Here is a 23140-nt window from a genome sequence, read left to right on the forward strand (position 1 = left end):
AAAGAATGCAGTGATCCTGCAGATGAGCTTCTGGGACACGGCTATTGATGGGGTTAGAGCTTTATAGTCGAAAACTTTCATAATATTGTTCAGTTTGATTTGGAATTGGTGATTGAAATTGTAGTTTTGAAAGCACTGGTGAATATACCCTGATGTTGAGGTCATGGAGAGTGGAAAATGATTGAACTGAGTATGCGACAGGTTATTTGGCTGAGAAGTGGTGAGACCTCAGAAAATGAGGTATGGCCTAGCTTGCTTCATGGACAGTTGGCCTTAGAGACTGGCAGTGGGACTAAATGTCTCTTTGTAGGAGTGGATTGATTATGACTTTTTCACAGTTGGATTGTTAGAGCTGAATTGAAACGACCCCTTCATGGGGTTGGTAGCTGGGTTAAATGTCTCTGATGTGGGTAGAGATTTGAGAAAGGAAAAGGATGGGTGTAGTATGCTTCTTTGAAGGCTATGAATCAATATATATTTTCCCTATAAATCAAACAAACAAACAGATTCATTCGAGGTTGACTTTTCAAAGACCCTACAAAGGATTGATATTGGGAAAGGATTAAAGATTGTATTATTTTCGTTATTAGAATTGTATTGGATTAAATATTATAAATACTCTACAAACTTCACAAATTTTATTCTTAGTGAAAAATTTGAAGTCATTAGTTAATTTCACGATGTTTTTAAAAGCACTTTTCAAAAACATAATTTTTGAGAATAATTTAAAAAATTATAATTTTTTTGATGTTTTTAGAAAATATATTTGAAATTTGAAATATTTTCAACCTAAACATGTTTTTAAATACTTATTAAAATAATTTTTACCTATTATTTTTTATATTTGTATAATTATTTTTTTAAATGTTTTTACTATTATAGAAAACAAATAAAAGCAATTAAAAAATAATATTGTATAAAATAATATTATATACTATTATATTTAATTTATTATTTTATATTACCCGGGAATTATTTTGTTCTGATTTTGAACAAATTTTCTAATAATTTATAGGCATTTTCTTCCTTCTCTAATTTAGTTGATTTCACAAACCCTAGAGAGGGGGATTATGGAAGAAAGATGATTTTCGTCTATCAGGCGGTGGAGCAATGCATTTGAAGGGTACATGTCTATGCTTTCATTTATTGATTTTTATTTTTATTTTTATTATTTATTTTTTGAATATAATCTTTATTATTTTTCAATCCTCTGATCAGTTGGCTGTGGTGCTGCTTCTATTGTTGTGATTCTGTTGGGGTTTTAGTGGATTTTTTTAAAAATTTATTATCATTGATTTTTTTTTTTATTATTATTTTTCATTTGTTTTCAATTTTGTTTGGTTGCCGAGAAAATATAAAAAGAAGTTGGAAGCTGGAAGTTGATGTTGATTAATGGGCTGTGATGGGTTGAGACATTATCAATATGGTTAAAAATTTTAAATTCCTGTATGTCGTTTTCTAGATTTATAGCTTTTAGTTGCTATCAATGGTACTGAAATATTTTGGAACTCATTGTAATTTCCGGTTCCATACATTAATGAAACGTGTTGCAATACATTTGAAGGACTCTTACAATTCTTGACTACATTCAATGAAGTGGATCTGTAAGTTCATGTTTTATCATCTGCTTAGAATATGAAATGTGAATTAAATTTATCATCTGTAAGTTCATGTTTTCCACATTATACATTTTTCCCAATGGAGTTCAGTTGCTAATTTGTTGGGTCACTCTTTCCTTATTGCAAACTTAATGAATCTCTGTTCTGATTAGAAAGATCGCTTTGTTGACAAGTGTAGAATGAACTTTGGATTAACGTCTACATTTGAACGAGTATGTGTCATGATTGAGTACCTTACAAATTCAGGTGTTCACATGTTTGTGTTTGCTCGTGTTTATGCACAAGAAAAAGCTCTGGTACTGAATCGGTACTGTGACAGAGTTTTAATATTAGCCATTGATTTTTGATGTATAATTTGAGTTGTTGATGATAAAAGGAAGCATTGTTTGAGTTTTACTAATGACACTAAAATTTATAGAAATATTTTGAAATATCCAATCTATTAATGATCAAATCGAGGTGTTTTAATGATCAAATCAATTCTCTATATACCTATATTACATTGTATTCTATTATTGAACAAATTTTTAAAGGATTATTTTGAATTATTTAACTTCTTAAATGATTGAATAAAAATTCATCCATATTAATGATATTTACATGCATTATATTATACTTTATTAAGAAAAAAAAATCTAAAACATGTTTTGAATTACTTATCTTATTATCTATTTATCAAAACTAAAAAAATTTAAGAATAATTTTGAATCATTGAATTCTCAAATTTGGACTATTTATTTTAGCAGATATCAATCATGTTTAGATTAGAACCATCCTGCAATACATAATTTTCCTATATTTTTTGCCAATATATTAATAAATGCCGCCAACCCCATTTCTCCTATAAATACCCTCTTAACTAGTTGAAACATACAAGAAAAATGTGATATATAAATGTTTTTCCTTTTTATTCTTAGAAGAATTCTTTTATTTTATTTTAAAAATTTTTCTTTGTTTTCTAGATTGTGAAATAATTGAGAGGAGTTGAGATATTTAGTTTTTGATGGATATATGCTTGGCATGGGAGCTTTTAGCACGATCTATTACCAAGGTGAAAGCATCTTTATGTACATTTCAACTAATAATTTTATTCTTTGTGATAAAATGTATTTTCTAAAATATTTTATTAGCATTCAATTTCTCCCTAATTTTCATCAACTAGTTGAATATGGAGTATGATGCGTGATTGAGGTGAATGTATGGTCCCCTTATGTATATTTTGGTTAGTCTGGAAGGAAAGAAATTTGTTAGCATTTGGTAATGAGGAGTTTTCACTCTTGAAAAATTCTTTTGTATGTAATCTTTGGTCCTGGGTTAGGGTGTCTATAGTTTTGAGCCCATCTTCTCTTGTAACTTTTTTTGATTGGTTAGGCTCTAAGTAAGGACAAATGATGTTTTTTGTTTCTATCCCTTCCTCTTCGATTTGAGCCTTTGGGCTTCTTTTGTATACTCCCTGTATACTCTGAGGGCACTGCTTTTAGTGCTTCCTCTTTTCGTTTTATATACATCTTTTTATCTATCAAAAAAAAAAAATTATACTCCTTTTTTTATCTTCTTTATATAATTTCATATTGGATTGTTGTATTGGTTTTAATATTTTCTAGAATTTTGCATGCCTGTTGATTCATTGTCAATTTTCATTCTTTAGTTTTATCTTGAAAGGGAGCCATCAGTTATTAAGGTGAACATGTTTCATTTTACATGTAATCAATAAATTTTATTCCTTGTTCTCTCATATCATATGCCTTTTTAAACTATATAACATTAAATTATTGTTTTAGTTCTAATATCTTTGAGGATAGTGAATCATTCAATTCGTCTCCAATTTTTGTCCTCTATTTTATCTTAAAAGACATTATCCATCATTAAGATGTATTTCAACATATGCTAATTCCAATCGATAAATTTTGTTCTTTGTTCCCTTTTGCTTTTTATAGAATTTATCATATTTATTTACTAGCATATAAATACTTGCTATTAATCTTCTGCATTTTTAGTTGGTTCCAATTTTCAGATTATTTAATAAAATTATTGCAGCATTTGACTCCACTTTAGTTTTGATCTAGTAGTTTGTCTTAAAAGGGCAAGGATGTGTTGTCATGCCAAATGTATTTTGATGGATGCTATCCTTTCTCCTCTTGTACTTCTTATCATATTTATTATGTTATATTGATTTATTAGTTCTAATGCTTTATAAAATCTTGCATTAGTGTATCTACTTACCATTGAAAAATTTGATTTTCCTTTTTCTCAATAACCAAACAAGGACCCAACTGTTCTAGGAGGCCAGTATGAAAAAATTATTACTTGTGTTTGGGTTTTTTTGGCTGCATATGTTTGCTTAAATTATACTTTTCAATGCATGTTAGATTCCTTTTTTTCCTTTTGTTTGATGGAATTGCTCTCTTTTTAGCTATGATTTATCATTTTAGGTTCTTTTTTCTTCAGGTTTCATGAGGCTACATAGCTTAAATGATGCTTCAATTGTACTAAGTTATTGGATTATATTTCAGTTAGGAATTAAATCCTATATTGGCATATACTGTGCTGTTTTCAGGGAAGTGGATTCTATGGATTAGAAGATAGTATATTGATGCATGATACATGTTTGGTGATTTGCTACTGATGTTTTGTGCTTCAAGTTGTGATCACCTAGGTAAGATGAACTCAATATTTTTTTATGTATAATGCTGTAAAGTGCAACTTGGACTTGTTTAGTTCAAATCTCCATTTTTATCTCAATATTTTGTTTGTCACAACAGTTTGTCATGTGTAGTTCTGAAAAGCCTTATCTTCATCACTCGGATTGGTTTCACCTCCTTGTCCCTTACATTGGGATCCAAATTGTTGATATATGCCCGCAAGTGGCATGTGGAAGGGGAAAGCTGAGGTGAAAGTTAAGGTAAACTGATAGTTGGTTTGACCACCTATTTGCAAGATCATGTATGGTCAGTTTTCTTGCACTAGTCCCATATGCATTTTTGATCATAAATTTATGATCAACTATCTCTAAATTTCATGGAATTTAGTTAATCTTTGCAGGCTTCTTGTTAGACTTTGAATGAGTTTGTTAAGTGCTAAGTTAAAGTTGTAGCTGTTGCTTATATTAATCATGTTGCTTGTCATGTAGTAAAGTTTTGCCTGCTCCCATAAATATTAGGTTTCTGTAAAATTTCCAAGTGAAATCAATTGTTAAATGTTCTGTTTTGCACCCTTGGTTGCCATGGTTTAGCTTCATTTGTCCAATCACATATGCCCATTGAGCAGCTTCTTCCTGCCTTGTAGCAGTATGAGCATGTTCACCTTAGCTCGGTTTTCAAATAGTTATAAACCCTACAGTTACCTATGTTTGGGAGTTTCGTGTTGTTTGTTGAATATGTTGACTACAGACTTCAGGACAATGCTCCTTTCTCACATCTATTAGCATCAAACCACAGCCATTTCTTTGGGAGTTATGTCAGGAATTTTGTCTATAGATGATTCCCAAGAACATGATGCTATAATTGGATTACTGCCATTGAAAATGTTTGTTTTGATGGTTTTGATTTGTGAGATGATGACTGCAAGTGGTCCAAATATGCACAGACTCTTATTGGAAATTGTGTGAAATTGACAAGCATGTTTGTGTGGTAGCTATTGGAAATATATATTATATATCTAAACTTTCTTTAATTTGCATAAATTTGGAAATTCATGAATAGACTCAATACGATATCCCATAAATGGCTCTTTGTCAATCCAACCACTCAAACTTTACCTAGGATTTATGGTCTTAGTGTTTAAACTGTTGCTGCATTTGTGGAAGCCTAAATATGATTGATGTATCTTCACTGTATTATCACATACCTTCAACAAAGTTTCAAGGTTTAGATCTCTATCTCAGTTGCATAGGCCTTCAATGATGTAAATTAAAAAGCAGTCCATAATCAGTCCTAGTGCCCATTTTGTTGAATATTTGATCTTAGATACTTCCAAGCCCTACATTTTTCATAAATATTTTGCAAATGACAAAGTAGAGAACTTCCAACATTACTAACAATATTGTATAGTAGCTTACATGAATACAATTAAAGCTTTGATGCTAGCCTATTAGGATGAAGTTTGGGCGGGTTGATTGACAGGAAATCATTGTTGAGATAGTATTTCTACAGGTTTTAAATTTGTGCAAGTCATAAAGTTCAAAATAAGTATTTCTTTTGACTTCTCAAGAAATATCAATTATTTTTTGACAATAATTAGCCAAAATAAGCTCTTTCATATTTGTACTCCTTGTACATGTAAAGGATTTCAGAGAAAAAAATCATCATAAACATTTTGAAACATTCCAACTGATTATCATTACCTTGAAATGTTAGCAATACTGGTGAGATCATTTTGGCATGTACTTTCCTGCAATCATCTATTTTTGTTTGATTATGCAAATATAAGATCCCAAAAGTTGGTACTAACTATGAAGTGTTGTTGGTAGCAATGAATGCATTTAGCCTAATCTATGTTAGATAACACGCAAGTCCCAAAGCTAGGGTAGGCTATGTAAAAGGCCAAGCTATATGATGTAGTATGTATTGCCTGCGCTGCTTGAGTTCATGGAAACATCAAGAAGTTATGTTGATGCATTTTTCATGGCAGATGACTTGCTATTCTCTTGCTTGAAGTATGAGTGCTTGAAGTATGCTCATTTAAAAAAGATAACTTAATGTTTTAGAGTTTGACTTCTACTTGTTTAGAGCAAGTGCTTGCATTCATAGTCACGACACATCATTTTTATACAGGTATTGAAGCCTGCTATTATTTCCATTTTTATCTTGATATTTCATTTGTAATGACAATTGTAGTGCATAGTTTTTCATAGTTTACCTCAACTACTTGTGGGTTGGTTCAAGGAGATTGTAATGACAATTATGAGTTAAGGAAATTAAATTGTTTGAACCTTTGTGAGTTTAATTTCATGCTCATTTGAGGGTTAAGAGGGTGTGGGAGCCTTGTAGTTAAACTGTGACCCGTGCCCTTAGCCAACATCACTCATTTTTCCAAAATCTTTGCTTTTCAATTCTTCTTGTTTTTGGAGTCATGGATTGTCCTAAAAATCTGAATCTAATGGGATTATTCTTGGTCCTCATGAGCCTCTTAATATACTCACTTGAGGGTTCAAATGTCGGAATGTCCATGCCCTTTAAGTGTTAAAAGAAATTTTTTGGGCCAGATGGACAATAGAGGTGAGAAGCGGGCTGCAAGGGTGGATATCTCTTTCTTGCAACAGGATGGGCTGGGTCTTTTGGACAATAGGCCCAAAGCGGTAGAGAATGATGGGCAAGTTGATGGCCCATCTTCTTTTCAAAAGGAAGGGCTGGGCCGGCTGGAACACAGACCCAGAGTGGCAGGAGGAGAGGGGCAGCCCATCCTAGCATCAGTTTGGGCCCCGATTGCTTATAAGACTCCCTGGGATGAGCCCGGCGTAAATGCTAGGGCTTCGTCATGCCTTGAGCCAGCTGAGGAATTTTTCGCTGAAGACAGTTTGGTCGGAGGGATGGGGCCATCAGCGGCGAGAGGGACACCAGAGCGTTGCTCAATAACGGACGAGTGCTTCTTGGAGGAAGCTTCCAGGTATTCCCTCTTAAAGCCTTCGACTGTTTGCGTGTGGGGGGGTCGGGCCTCTTCTTCTTCTTCTCCTTTCTCTGGGTTGGGGGGCTCTTTGCTTGAGATGGAGGAGAGATGTGGCCGTGAGGTCATTCTGAAGGAAGCCGAAGAGGGGTTAAGCATCAACCCGCTAAGCATGCGTCCGGTAGAAGAGAGAATGGGAGATAAGAGTACGAGCAGGTTTTTCCCGCTAAAAGATGGAAGGAAGGAATGAGGCGAGGAAGAGGATAAAGATACGGAATCGTGGAATTACAGTTGTCTGGCAAAGTTTTGCCATTGTTTGGGAATGCCAACAGAGGGTTGTGAGAGGGATATTCTGAAACTTCTCCATAAAATGAGGGATAGAAGAGATAGAAGTGAGAATCTAAGCGGAAAAAAGAGGAAAGGACAGAGAACCTCAAGATTTGACCGTGAATTGAAGAAACTAGAATGGTCGGTGAATTATAGAGGGTCAGGAGGGGACAGGGGGTATCAAGAGTGTGTTACATGAGGATTCGAATTGTGTCATGGAACGTAAGGGGAGCAAATGACAGAGAGAAGAGGAAATTGATTAAAGATGTGATTAAAACCCAGAAAGCAGATTTAGTGTGTCTCCAGGAAACAAAATTGCAGGAGATGACGAATGCAATTGTGAGGAGTTTAGGGGTTGGAAGATGTCTGGAATGGGGGGCTTTGAATTCAAGGGGTGCGGCGGGGGGGGGGGGGGGGGGGGGGGGGGGGGGGGGGGGGGGGGGGGTGGTGTTCTGGGACAATAGGGTGCTGCAGTTGGAGGAAATGGAGGTAGGCAGTTATTCAGTTTCCTGCCGGTTCAAGAATGTTGAGGATGGTTTTTGCTGGGTTTTTTCAGGAGTTTACGGGCCCTCCGTGAAGGTGGAGAAAGAGGAGTTTCTGAGCGAGTTGGGGGCCATCAAAGGGCGGTGGAACGAACCGTGGTGTGTTGCTGGCGACTTTAACATGATAAGATTCCCTACTGAGCGGAGCCGAGGAGGTCGCCTATCCCCATTAATGAGGAGATTTACAGAAGTGATAGAGGAATTAGAGTTAAGGGATTTACCCCTTCAGGGGGGGATGTTCACGTGGAGTGGAGGTCTTAATAATCTCTTAAAATCGAGAATTGACCGGTTTCTTATCTCTGAAGATTGGGAAGCTCATTTCCGGGAGTGTATTCAAGGTGTTTTGGCTAGACCAGTATCAGATCATTCTCCAATTATTCTTGATGGAGGGGGGATGACGAGAGGGCTCACACCTTTCAGATTCGAGAACATGTGGCTGAAGGAGGAAGTCTTCAAAGAGGTGCTGAGGAAATGGTGGGAGGGGTTACAGATTAGTGGGACAGCCAGTTACATTTTGAGCGAGAAATTAAAGGCTTTAAAGCCGATTCTGAAAAAATGGAACACAGAGGTTTTCGGACAGATTAAGGTTAAGAAGCAAGAGGCTTGGAATTCTTTGGATTTCTGGGACAAGGAAGAAAGGGTCCGCGAATTGTCCTCGGAAGAGGAAGAAACTAGGAAGGAGGCAAGAGAGATGTATAAGAAGTGGGTCCTTTTAGAAGAAACGTCATGGAGGCAGAAGTCTAGGGAAATTTGGCTGAAAGAGGGGGATAGAAATACAAGGTTTTTTCATCAGATGACTAATGCTCATAGAAGAAGGAATCAGATGAATAGAGTCAAAGTGAATGGAAGATGGTACAATGAGGAAAGGGAGATCAAAGAGGTGGTGTGCAGGGTGTACCAGGGGCTGCTAGCAGACCCGGGGGGGTGGAAGCCCAGGATAGATGCTTTGATGTTTGATAGGTTGGAAGAGGGGGATGTGGAGGGGCTGGAGAAGCCTTTTACGGAGGAGGAGGTTTTTAGGGCTTTGTCAGGCTGTTGTGGTGAGAAAGCGCCAGGCCCTGACGGTTTTTCAATGGCTTTTTGGCAATTTTCGTGGGATTTTGTTAAAGAAGAGGTCATGAACTTCTTTAGGCAATTCCATGAGACCGGGAGCTTTGTAAGAAGTTTGAATGCAACTTTCCTAGTCTTGATTCCTAAGAAATGGGGGGCAGAAGACTTGAAGGATTTTAGGCCAATTAGCTTGGTGGGAGGGTTATATAAGTGGCTAGCTAAGGTGTTGGCTAATAGAATGAAGGGTGTCTTAGCCAAGGTCATCTCAACGGCCCAAAACGCTTTCGTGGAGGAACGGCAGATTATGGACGCAGTGCTGGTCGCTAATGAGACAATTGACTCTATTGTGAAAAGCAATAAAGGGGCGATTCTCTGTAAATTAGACATTGAGAAAGCCTATGATCACGTGGATTGGGATTTTCTTTTAGCAGTGATGGAGAAGATGGGGTTTGGGGAAAGATGGTGCAGGTGGATAAAGTGGTGTCTATCCACTGTTAGGTACTCAGTTATGGTGAATGGAAGTCCTACGGGTTTTTTCCAAAGTTCAAGGGGGTTAAGGCAAGGAGACCCCTTGTCGCCGTATCTTTTTGTAGTAGTGATGGAGGCTTTCAGTGTTTTGATAAAGAAGGCAGTGGATGGGGGGTTTTTGGCGCCTTGTTTGATTCGGGGAAGAAGAGGCGAAGGGGTCCAGATATCACACTTGTTGTTTGCTGATGATACGCTGATATTTTGTGAAACAAAGGAGGAGCAGTTACTGTATATGGGCTGGTTGCTAATGTGGTTTGAGGCAATTTCAGGGTTAAGAGTAAATCTGGAGAAAAGTGAGCTGATTCCGGTTGGTAGAGTCGAGAATGTGGATGAGTTGGCTGATGAGTTTGGTTACAGGGTGGGAAAACTGCCTTCCACTTATTTAGGAATGCCGTTAGGTGCCCCGTTTAAAAGTGTTGCAGCGTGGGATGGAATAGAAGAAAGATTCAGAAAGAAATTGGCTATGTGGAAGCGTCAGTACATTTCAAAAGGGGGGAGGATTACTCTAGTGCGTAGTACATTGGCAAATTTACCGATTTATTTTATGTCGATTTTCCAGATGCCTAGAGTGGTTAGAATCAGATTGGAGAAGATTCAAAGGGACTTTTTGTGGGGTGGCGGGGCTCTAGTGCAAAAACCACATTTAGTTAAGTGGTCAATTGTATGTTCAGACAAAAGAAACGGAGGGTTGGGGGTTAAGAATCTTGGGGCCTTCAATAGGGCTCTCCTTGGCAAATGGGTGTGGCGTTTTGCAAATGAAAGAAAGGCTCTGTGGAACCAAGTGATCAGAAGGAAATACGGGGAGGAAAGAGGAGGGTGGAGATCTTGTGAGCCTAGGGAGGCCTACGGGTTTGGGTTGTGGAAGGCAATAAGTAAAATGGGACAATAAGTGACCCCTTTGGTTGGCTTTGTGGTGGGTGATGGTGAGAAAGTGAAGTTTTGGAAAGATAAATGGTGTGAAACCATCCCTTTGAGCGAGGTTTTTCCTACTTTATTTGCTTTAGCTTCGAACAAAGAGGCTTGGGTAAATGAAGTGTGGACAGCCGGGGGGGAATGGGGGGGAAGTTGGAACCCTTGTTTCAATAGACCTTTCAACGATTGGGAGATGGAAGAAGTGGAAAGGCTATTTTCTTGCTTGGAGGGGAAGAAGGTTAGGGGGGATGAGGAGGATAAGGTGAAGTGGATGGCTTCAAAGGATGGGGACTTCTCGGTGAAATCTTTGTATAGGACTATGCAGCCGGGGTCTCTTGCTTTTTTCCCTTCAAAAATTATATGGAACTCTTGTGTGCAGCCCAAATTGAGCTTTTTTGCGTGGGAGGCTTCTTGGGGGAGAGTTCTAACCTTGGATCGCTTGCAAAAGAGAGGTTGGGTTATGGCAAATAGATGTTTTCTTTGCCATAAGAGTGAGGAGACAATTGATCACCTTCTTATCCATTGTGAAAAAACGAGGGAAGTTTGGATGGTGTTCCTTTCCTTTTTTGGTGTTTCGTGGGTTTTCCCCCGTTCGGTCAAGGAAACCCTTTTAGGGTGGAGGGGGTCCTTTGTGGGAAAGAAAAGGAAGGTGGCATGGCAATTGGGTCCGTTATGCTTGTTTTGGGTTATTTGGAAGGCTAGAAATTCAATAGCTTTTGAGGATTGTGAGCTGTCCACTCAAAAGTTGAAAGCATCTTTTGTGTATTTTTTGTGGTCGGAATCCAAATTGTGGATAAAAGATGGTCCTTCGACCTTAATAGATTTTATAGACTGGGTGTGTATGCGTTAAGGGAGAGGTTTTTTTGTTTTGCCTTGTCCTTTGATGTTTGGGCCCTTATGTAAGGGGGTAAGTCCCTTTATACTGTAATTTGGTGGGTCGCTTCTTTAGCGCCTCTTTGCAATACAACCTTATACTTATTGATCAAAAAAAAAAAAAAAAAATTAAATTAGGCTAATGTTTAAGCCTACATCTTTTTCTCATAACCTTTGATTTAACTCTTTTCTCTTCATTTTACAATCTTTGAAATTCTATTCAAAACTGTATTTCATGGGACACATGCTTAGCCTTTTGAGCTCTTTTCCATACTCATTTGAGGCTTGGGATTTTCTTGCAAATAAAATTAGGCCAAGATCTTGGCATATTGGTTTGCTAATTTACTCACTAACACTAGCTCACATGTATGCTTATCTAAGTTTTCTCCTATTATGATTGATGTTATCTCCTTATGCTTAGTTTGATTAACTTCATTTGTGTAAATTATATCACATCCTATATCTTGCTTTGAAGATTATTTGATATATGATATGGGTTTCTAGTCATTGATTAAATAATTTCTTATGCATGTTTAAAATTTCTCTTTGAATGCTTGAAATAATGCTTTGTTTTGCATGTTCCTAATGTTCCATTTAATCTAATTTGCTGGGGGGTTCTTGGTAGACTTTTAAATGTTGTTTTAGGTTGTATATATGTAAATAATGTAGAGAATTCACGCTTTGATAGTATAACTCCTTGTAACCTTGTAAATTGGTTCGTTCTTCCATTTGTTCATTAGCTGTCCTGTTCGTATCATGTAAAGTTTTTGTAAATCTATACTGTTCGGTTTGTTTTTAATTATTTTTTAGGCTTGTAATGTGTTCTAAACATATTAAATATGGTAGATAATTTTTTCCTTATTGAAAAATCCACTTCTAAACTTGTTGAATAATTCTGTTTTTCCAAGTGCATGTTTGCTGCCTTGTTTTTGCATCATGAGAAGTTTTTGTGAATTGGTCCCATATGATTTGATTTTAATTATTTTTTAGGCTAAGATTATGTTCCATATGTCTTAAATATTCTAGGGAACTTTTGCCTTTTGTAAAACTTCATCTCTAAGCTTTTGGAATAAATTAAACTTTTGCATGTTGTCCCATTTTTGGTGCCATAAAATGTTTTTTCAAATCTAGACTATTTGGTGTATATTTGAGCATTTTTGACTCTTGAAATGTTTTCTACACATATTAAATATGCTACAAAATTTTTGTCTTGATGTATACTCCACTTCCATCCTTGTTAAATAAATCAATCTTTCACACGCTCATGTTGTCCCGCTTTGTATCTCTTATGAGCCTAGTTGAATCAGTCTCATTTGGTATGCTTTTGATTGCTCTCAACTCTTGTTCTATGTTGTATGCATCTTGTAAAAGTTGAATAAGTATTCCCTTTGTGATTGATCCCTTGCTAACCTTATTGAATAAATTTATTTCTTATATGCTTGTATGCTGACTAGGTTGTGAGTCATAAAATGTTTCTTCTTGTTTATATTATTTGGTGTGTTTTAGTCTATGTTTGGGTCTTAATACACGTAGTTATCTTATACATATTAGAAAATCTTTGTTTTGTTGATAAATATTTTCCTAACCTTCTCAATTAATTCATTGTTTTCTTGCACATAGTTGTTGTCTCGCTTTAGCGCTCTTGAGGTAAGTCTTGTATATTTTGTGGGTTAACCACTTTGTTGAGCCTGTTTATCACTGTTATCTCTTTTGTTTTCCTTACTTTGTTACACCTTGATCTTCTATTGTGCATAACTTATATATTCACTATCACTTCCTTTTCTTTTGTCACTATGCCTTGTCTATGTTTACTTGCTCCTTTTTTTCTTAGTGTCCATGATCAACTAGTTAATTGTTTTCATTTGCTCCACTTGTTTAGTAGAGACCTCTTTAGGGCTTAGAAGGGTGTTATCTTATGGTAATTCACAATAAGTAACTTGACTCTTAGACTCGATTTTTCATAGATATGCCTTTCTTTCGAAAAGGAGTCATACTAGGTTTTTTTTTTTTACTTTAAAAATAAATGGAACTAAGTGACAACTCTAATTTTCAAAATTCAAATTTTCACTATAAAAATGAGTCTTTCCATTGAGTGGGAATGCACATTAAAAATGTGGGTCCACAAACACTTCCCTCAATTTTATTCAACTTGATAGGAAGTGGTATTTAGTACAAAGGGTTAAGATAGAAAGGGCGAAAAATTGCTTTGGGTCCATTTTTGTTAGGGTTTGGGTGAACTCCAGAGTGGCAATTAAATGATATACACTTCCTATATGTTGGAGAGTTCCTCCTCTTCTTTTTATACATGTTTGTACATTTTGGGAAAAATCCCTCATCCTTCAATTGTACTTTTAATTCATATAAATAAAAGTTTGTTTTTGATTAAAAAAAGGGTAAGCAAACTATCAAAAGCCGAGCTATATGACCAAAAGTATTTTGTCCACATTGATTGAATAGCAGCACCATCAAGGAAGTTATACTAATGTGTGCTTTATGGTTAGTGACTGGCTGTTGCATTGCTTGAAGTTTTATGTGCTTAAAGGATGCTTATTTAGATAAGATAGACTCAATATTATCACGTTATAATGTTTTAGTGTTTCACTCCTACTTGTTTATATCAAGTGCTTGCACTCAATACTTGAATTTTTTTTTATACACATTGATTTCACCCTCATGTCCCTTACTTTGAAAGTGGAGCAGATAAAAAAGAAAAAGATGAGTGGTAGCAAACCAAGGGGAAATTCAAGAAGGACCCACCATCTACTTGTGAGCTCATGTAAGGTTAGGTTTCCTGAATGAATCCCATTTTCATTTTTACTTGTAAAATTATGATTAACTATATATTTTGAAGTATATGCAATTAGCATGCATTAGAAATGTTTGTGATGAGTTCTTGATTTGTGAAATATTGACTGCAAATGGTCCAAATATGAAACAATACATTTTCGAAAACTCATGTGAAATTGACTAATATATTTGTAAGATTGCCATTGGAAATACTTATTACATATATAGAGCCATTCAACTTTCTTTAATTGCATAAATTGAGAAATTCATTGATAAACTTGATACAATATCTTGCTAAAGGTTTTCTATCAGTCCAAATGCTTGAACTTTAAGGTGACGTTTGAACAGGTTGATTGACAAGAAACCGTTCTTGAGGTAGTATTTATGAAAATTTTGATTTATGCAATTCAAGATAGGTCTATGAAATTTAAACTAGGAATAAGTATTTCTATTGACTTCTCTAGAAATATTAGTTAGTCTTGACGCAATTAGCCAGAATGAGCTTTTTCATATTTGGACTTGAACATGGTGAAGATTTCACTGAAAAAATTGTCACAAACATTTTGAAACATTCCTATTGATTAGCATTACTTTGAAATGCTATTTAAACATTTTCAAAGCTAGTAAGACTATTATGACATCTACTTTCCTACAATGATCTATTTTTATTAAAATGTCTCATATATGATCCTAAAAGTTGACACTGAGTGTGCTGGTAACAGAATTGAGAATATATTAACAGCCAAATTACAAATTGTGATTCGAGCTCATACACGAGTGTATTTAGCCTAATATATGATAAATAACATAGAACTTCCAAAGCTATGGTAGGTAAGATGAGCAAATTATTGAAGGATGGGCTATATGATCAAATATATATTGTGCACACAGTGAATTTTAGCACCATTAGGAAGCTATATTGGTGCATTCTTTGTGGTTGACGATTTGTTGTTATATTGCTCGAGTTTGTGTGCTTGAATGATGTTCATTTAAATAAGATTGTGAAATTCTGACTTATTCTCTTTCACAAGAAGTCAAGAGAAACATTAGAATATATATCTAACCTCTCCTATTTTAGGAAAGGATAATTCATGATATACACGGTAATTCAAATCAATTTAAATCCATGATATACATGATAATCTTAGTTTGATTGGTTTCATTTAGTTTTTATAATTTTAGCTTTAGTTAAATCCATGCCATGTCTTCAAGTTGATGTTTCTTTTAGTTTGATTGATTCTAGTTAATTATTAAGTTTTTTCAGAATTTTAATTTTAATTAAATCCATGCTATATCTTAGTTGATAATTCTAGTTTGATTGATTTCATTTAGTTTTAATTAAATCCATGTCACGCTTTCAAGTTGATAATTCTGCTTTTGATTGACCTCATTTAATTCTTGAATCTAGACCTTTTTTTAGGGGAAAAAAAATCTTTTTAGAAATAGACATTTTGAGTTGAGTCAAAATTATTATTATTATTATTATTATTTTTCAAAAAATGAATTTTCTCCATCATAGATATGACTTCCAAAAGGGGAATCCAAGTTAGCATTTCTTATGTTTTCTTTAATCCCTTTTAAGTTAGAAACTTAAAAATCCTTTTTGTGTTTATTAATTGGGATTTATTAATTCACGTGGTTCCTTTTGCTTCCCCTAAAATCATTTTCAAAAGAATTTAAATCATCTAATGACTTTGAAAAAAAATCCATTCAAGGTTTAGGACAAAGATCTCACTTTCTTTTAAAAATATGCAACTCATTTCAACCAAGTTGCATTCTCTTTTTTGGTTTTCCAAAATTTTGTCACATAGGTTTGAACTTGTGCCCCCAAACTAATAAGAATGTTCTTGGCCTTGGTGAATCTTTTTATTTGAGGTTGACTAACTCTTTCAGAAAAAAATTCGTTTTGATTATTTTGGAGTGTCCTAAAATATGTATGATATTACTTTTTGAAGTTGATTCTAAAATGTTGTTTTAGTCAAAAAGCTTTTCTCAAAGTTGAGTTAGGATGTCTTCTTTCAACATGTTCTGTTTTGGCCTTATATTGTACATTCGTTTTGATTAATAGACTAATGCACCCATTTGGGTCTCTGCATGCAACAGTCTATAAATTTAAGCCTCTGTTCCCTTCTCACATCTAAAGGCATAAATATCCCTGTGAACATTTTGTGGTATGTTCTTGATCTGTGAAAGAACCTACTGCAAATGGTCCAAATATGAAGGAGCTCTTTTCAGATATTGTGTGAAATCAACCATTATCTTTGTATAAAAGCCATTATTAGTACCGTAAACTTCTATACTTTGACTTCTATACTTTGCATAAATTGATGAATGTGTCTGTACAATATCTTGAAAATGGTTGCCTGTTAGTCCAACCACTTAAAGCATTACCTCAAATATATGGTTTTAGTGTCCTGTTTCTGCTGCAGGCAAGGAAACCTGAAGGTGGTGTATCTTTAAAAGAACAGTCCATGAATAATTAGTTAGGCTGGTAAAAATGACCAGGAAAGTTTGTGTCCAGCATTATGAAAACTACTCAGTAATAGCCCTTTTCAGAACTCTAGAGGTTCCCATGAATGCATTTAAAGCTTTGATGTTAAACTGTTTGGTTAAAGTTTGGGTGGGTTGGTTGATTGACAGGAATCCATTCTGGAAATAGTATTTCCTAATTTTTAATTTATGCAAGTTAGAAAAGGCTTAAGGGAACTAAACAAAGAATAGTTATTTCTATTGACTTCCAAAAAATATCAGTTCCTTTTGATGCAAGTAGCCAATGCAAGCTCCTTCACATTTAGAATCCTTGTGCATGGTATTTCAATGCACTCATAGCCATTAATTTTCATTTCTAGTGACAATTATCATGTATGATTCTATAAAGCCTTATCCCAACTACTGAGTGTTTGTTTCATCTCCATGCTCCTACCATGGAGTCCAAACTGTTATCATTTAGGAAATAGAAGGCATTTGGAAGGGGGGCAACTCAAAAGGAAGTGGAGCAAATGAAAGAGAAAATTTCAGAAGGAGCAAACCATCTAAATGCAATATCTTGTATGCTTAGTTCTCTTGGATTACCCCAATCTGTATTTACACTTGTAAATGATCAATTATGCCTACCAGAATTTTGTGGAATTTAGGTAATCATAGCAAGACATTTTGCTGCAGATTTCTAGTGAGTTTGTTGAGGCCTAAGCTAAAGTTTTATTGCAAATTGGGCTTGAACCTGCTGATTTACATGGGATAATATTTTGTTTGCTCCCATATTTATGGTTTTTTTTAACACACTTTTGAAAGAAAATATAAAAAAAAAAGTTCTTATATTGTTCTGTGTTGCATCTTTGGTTATAATTTTCCTGGGTTAGGATCTTTTTCCAACCATATGACTCTTGTGTACCTTCTTTCTTCCTTGTATGTAAAACTCTAGTGCAAACATGGGTAGAGGAATGCATATAAGTAAAGAAGAATAGGCCACCAAAAACCTCTATAATTATGTGCTAGGAAATGATATGTGAATAATTGCTGTAAATGGTCCAAATATGAAAGAGCTCTTTTTAGATACTTGTGTGAAATCGACTCGTATATTAAAGCCATTGGAAATACTTATCATAAATTGCATAACTAGTGATTTTACAAATGTAATGTCTTGCTATGGTTGTCTGCCAGTCCAAACACTCAAATTTTATCTCAAATCTATGGTTTTTAGTGTCTAAGACATTCATAGAAGCATTGGTGTGATATATCTGCAAGAGAACTTTCAATGAATAAGGTTGATTAGTAAGTTTGGTTCCTTCGCTGGATGATTGATTTTATTGAACATTTGGCAAGTGACCTGGCAAGTGTATGTCCAAAATTACTAAAATTATTCAGTGAAAGGTCTTTTGGAACTTTGTTGAGGCTTCCATGAATGCAGTTAAAGCTTAGATGCTAAACTGTTGGGATGAAGTTTGGGTGGATTGATTGACAGGAGTCCATTCTTGAGATAGTATTTCCCTGTTTTTAATTAGGCAAGTCAGGAAAGGTCCAGGAAACTAAACCAAGGGACAAGTGTTTCTACTGTCTTGAACTATCAGTTATTTTTGACAACCCAAAACCAGATCACAGAACCTGCCAGTGATATTGCATTGACCCTTTTTTAACTGATTGATTTTGTCATTCCTCTTCCAATTTTGATTTTGCAAAGGCCATTTAGGTTTCAAGCAGCATGGTTGACTCCCCATAACGAATAGGCTAACTCTACCTCAATTGCCTTTCCTGCACCATCTCATTTGTTTGAGCCCTTCATTCTGTACTTTCCATGGAATGTGAGGTTCCTTCGATTCTGATACAGGGCTGATATCATCAGTTTACTGATGTCTAACTAAACACCTGTATCAAGATGGTAATTTGATTGTTTTCTGTTTATGGCATAGACTTGAGCAGCATCAATGGCCAGAGAAAGTTTTTGCTTGTAAATTCAAAATATCTAGAGTTTTTTTGGGTCTAATAATGCCTTCCACAGTTCAAATGGGGGACAGGACCACTTGTTTGAAATGTATGATATGTGTATGCTTAACTAATTGAATTCAAAAACAAATTTTTTAATATATGTCCATAATTCTTATCAATCATCAAAATCTTCAAGGATGAAAGCATATAGCAGTTTGATGGCCTGCACATTCTTGAAACATGATGGATATGGATGGCCTTAAATGTTGGATTTCTTTCTTACTAATTGAAAATCAATATTCTGGGTGAGCACCACCACAGTTATTACAGTATCTTTAAGCTTGAAAAACTGAAAAAAAAAAAAACATGAATGAAAAAGAGACAGAACTCTGATATTGCCCGAGTAGGACCAAAAACAGTTCTGGGTGTTATGGGTGCTACCCATTATTGCAGTATCTATCTTTTAAGCTCGAAAAACCAATAAAGAACACAGAAAAATATCATCAAAACTCTGATATTGCCGGAGTAGGAGGCAAAAACAGTTCTGGGTGTTATGGGTGAGAAGCCCCACCCATTATTGCAGCAGTATCTATCTTTTAAGCTCGAAAAACCAATAAAGAACACAGAAAAATATCACCAAAACTCTGATATTGCCCGAGTAGGAGGCAATGCAAGTGTCTGTAAAAACCCCAGGGCGAAAATTCAATTTAGCATGGAAAAAGTTGTTTCATTGCTTCCCTTCTATCAGTTTTCCTTTCCAGTTTCAACCTCAGCCATACGGTTCTCTGGCAGTGTCTGCAAGGCTGGTCTCATCTTGGGCACCTACAAGGTCAAGAAACAACAAATTTTTAGTATGTATGAACACTCTGATTTACTCTAGCAACCATGACAACATTTGAATGTTGGCCTCACCTCCTTAACATCATTCATATCTTCATTGTTTTTGTTTGTATTTTCCTTGATCTGCAGCTTCTCTTTGAACATCTTCCTCAGCTGCCTTAAACTGGTGTCACTGAACTTCTTCAGCATTATATCCTCACCAGTGTCCCTGCTGTTTTTCTTCTTTCCCGTCTCAGTTTTAAGCACCATTTTCCTGCCACTGTTGTCTAGGTTCTCCTTGTTGTCAGAAAGGAGTGTCATCATTTTTGTGGCTGAAGGCTTCTTGCTTGATGATTTCCTGGTTGGAGTTGACAGGGTTGGAAGAGGAGCCTGGCCTAGAAGTGGGGAAGCTGCCAAAGGAGACAATGGGGTTCTGCCTGAAACTGCAGTGTTGAATGCTGGACAATGAGGACTCGTTATCTTTACTGGAGTTGGAAAATTGTCCAACAATGAAGAGAATTTGTAGACTGCTGTGGCATTTTCTTCTGCAGTGATCAGTTCATGAAAAACAACCGACATTTCGTCTCCCTTGGGCAATGGTTCAACTGAGTTGTTGGTCTCATCAACATCAACACAAACTTCAGAATGAGGCTCTCCAGTCATCGACAATGGATCATAACCATTGGAGGGAGGTGAAACATCCTCAAAGTCCATGCTTCCCAGTTTGGCAAATTCAAGCTCAACCTGTGCTTCTGATTGATCAACAACAACAGAGCAATCAGAACCCGATTCACCAGAAAATGCATCCCCAGCCTTCTGGTTCAAATCCATATCAAATTCTTCACAGTGGCCTTGATTTGCTACCTTGCCATCATCATCATCATCATAGTCAGGCTCTCCTTCACTGGCCACATCCATTTCAGAGTCCATGCTCACTGGGTTTTGGCATACAACTTCATCAGCAAAGGCACTCAAACTCAACTCTGGTTTCTCAGAATCATCAACAGAAGCTTGTAGTGGAGCAGTAAGATCCAGTTCCAGATCAGATTCCCTGCGCTCATTTTCCAGTTTTGAGTCCTCATTCAGATTTTTGGTGTTTGACAAATTCAACTCTCGTGTCTCAGAATCACAACTTGGATCATCAACAGAAGCTTGTGGTGGAGCAGTAAGGTCCAGTTCCAGATCAGATTCCCCGTGCTGCTGCTCATTCTCCAGTTTCAAACCCTCATTCAAATTTTTGGTATTTGACATTATAACTGAAGAAACATCAGTTCCTGTTGGGTGATCCACCAGCAAAACTATTCATTATCAGAAACCACAAAACTGTAAACAGCCAAGTACAACAGGCCCAGAAGGAAAAGATTGAATGTTTATTTACCTTTTTTGACTGTGCTTTCATCACTCAAATGCACTGATGTTTTCAGGATTTCACTCAGAAGTTTATTTGATTCATCCATTTTCTCACAATCCACTTCTGAATTTTTCTGCAGCTCAGCTTCTGCATATTGAAGATGGAAACACAACTGTTAATCATCAATTAAGATCAAACCTTTTCAATATTGGTTTTGAATTGAGAAAAATTACTGAGTACTTGCCTGTGTTCTCCTGCTCATCATGAGCTTCATCTTTTTCCTCGGAAACTTCAAGAAAATCTGAATTATCGGGTTTGGCAGATTCCCCAGTATTCTCTTCAACTTCAGCTTTTGAATCATTTCCACTCAGGACAGACTTTGAAATGACCTCTGAATCATCGGTTATCTTTGAATTATCTTCTGATATTGTCTGCGAATCAGCTCCTGCATAGTGATCAATGTTAGAAGACAACGAAATCTTAAATCGTAGCATGTTTATTTAGCTCCTGAGAAAATGTGGTTAATGCTAGAATTTTATTGTTTGGCAAGCAAGAAAATGTAAACACTGCATTCAACTGAGGTCTAATTCAACTGTTTTAGCTCACTTTTCCTTAGAATCCCCAAATACCATACAGCATAATTGAAAACACTCAAAATTCTCTCATTTTTTTCAATTTTCCTGGAAAAAAAAAAGGACTGCAATGTTGCCTTAACCAATCAAACGAACGGAAGCCATACATACCCTTGTTTTCCTCTTCATCTCCATCAAAATCTTTGGTCATCACCTTGGAGAATTCAACCTCCATGGGCTCTGTTCTGGCCAACTTCTCTGATAACCTGGCTGACCTTCGTGTGCTATACACTCTCTGCACCGAGCTTTGCTCCACCCGGGTCACCGTCTTCTGGCGAGCTGAGGCTGCTGGAGGCCTTTTCCGGCTGCTGGGCAAGGCTGGAGTTTGGGGTACTTCACTCTTCTCCTGATTTACCTCTTCTTTGATCCTCCTGGTTCCACGGTGAGTCCGGGTCAGAGTCTGTGAACTTTCAGGCTCTTCTGCTGCCTTGATGGGCCTTCTTCTTGTGGATGTTCTGCAAACTGTTCGAGGAATCTCCGGTGATCCAATTTCTGGCTTTTCTGGGGATTGGGGGTTTTGGGATTCAGATGGGTTGAGGAGCTCTTCAAGTCCGTCAACCTGAAATAATACATGGTTTTTTGAGAAAATTAGATTCCTAAGAATGGAAGCAGACGGGAATGCCCATTTGGTTGCTGAGAAATTGCAGGAAAAGAACAGAAAGGAAAATGATGAATTTGATTTGATTTAGAAACCATGAAAGCAAAATATTGCATCCACCAATACAGTTATTTGGCTTCATTGTTTGAGAATCAGAAACAGCAGAAAATATGAAAACTCAAAGTTACACTGTTCTTTTCTTGTCCTCCGTTTTCTCAACAGCCAAACAGTATGGAAGGGTAAAATCAAGATTCAAGACACAACCAGGGAGAAATAAAAACTGGGTTTTCTATGATTCTAGAGAAAATCAAATTTGGGTCCGATGCAGCCATTTGAGTCCACCACTAAAAAGAAAAACAAGAAGAAATCCAAAACTCAAAATTTTGTATTCTTTTCCTCTCTTGTCTCAGCAACCAAACAATCCAGAGGATAACAATATCTAGATCCAAACGATAGTGGCCAATAATTGAAAAAGGGGTTTTGAAGGATTCAAAGCAATCACCGAAAAAACAACAGCAAAATACAAAACTGAAAATTTCTTTTTCTTCTCTTTGCTCCATTTTCCCAGCCGCCAAACAGTCCTAGGGAAAAAAAATCAAGGCTCCAGAAGGATAACCAAAAATCAAAAAATGGGGTTTGAAGGGTTCAATGAAAATATCACCACAAAAACCATAAAATCCAAAATTTCCCTTTTCTTCTCTAAGCAACCAAACAGATTGCGGGGCAAAAGAAATCAACATCCAAACAAAATCACCAAAAATAAAATATGGGATTTGAGGGATTCAAAGAGAAGATTACATTTTGCAGAGCCTTGAGAGCATCAGCCATGGCCACATTGGTCATGTTGGCTGGGATCTTGTTCTTCTTGCACAGAGTTTGGAGCTCTCTCCTTGTGAGACTCTGAAAATCCATGGCTGTAGAAGGAAAATGGGTGTTGGTGCCTTTTTGCTGTTTGTTTCTATGGAAAGCTTTCTGAGAGAGAAAGACGGAAGGGTTTTGCGGAGGCTTTGGAGATTGAGGTCTTTATATATAGGGAGAAAGGTGACGTTGAAGATTTTTGAAAAAAACAGACCGTTGGG

General features: G+C 36.1%; 1 protein-coding gene and 1 long non-coding RNA gene across 4 annotated transcripts; one reads left to right on the forward strand and one right to left on the reverse strand.

Annotated features, from left to right (window-relative positions):
• Positions 1-967: 967 nt before the first annotated feature.
• On the forward strand, positions 968-20911 carry LOC104881983 (uncharacterized). Of its 2 annotated transcripts, none has more exons than XR_002032163.2 (5): positions 968-1123; positions 4177-4275; positions 4382-4521; positions 14153-14233; positions 17190-20911. It is a non-coding gene; the product is annotated as an uncharacterized LOC104881983 (long non-coding RNA). The 2 variants fall into 2 exon arrangements; XR_009464506.1 differs by lacking the exon at positions 968-1123 and adding an exon at positions 1141-1604.
• Positions 18916-23140, reverse strand: LOC100259588 (uncharacterized). 2 transcript variants are annotated; one of them, XM_010663834.3, is made up of 6 exons: positions 22860-23140; positions 21575-22022; positions 21076-21276; positions 20859-20978; positions 19574-20754; positions 18916-19483 (listed from the first exon to the last, which is right to left on the reverse strand). In XM_010663834.3, exons 1-6 carry the CDS (start codon positions 22971-22973, stop codon positions 19406-19408), a joined length of 2142 nt encoding a protein of 713 aa, XP_010662136.1. In that variant the 5' UTR covers positions 22974-23140; the 3' UTR covers positions 18916-19405. The 2 variants fall into 2 exon arrangements, with proteins under 2 accessions (XP_010662136.1, XP_010662137.1); XM_010663835.3 differs by having other exon boundaries at positions 19574-20736; positions 22860-23084.

Source organism: Vitis vinifera, chromosome 16 (assembly GCF_030704535.1).
Source record: "Vitis vinifera cultivar Pinot Noir 40024 chromosome 16, ASM3070453v1".
NCBI lineage: Eukaryota > Viridiplantae > Streptophyta > Magnoliopsida > Vitales > Vitaceae > Vitis > Vitis vinifera.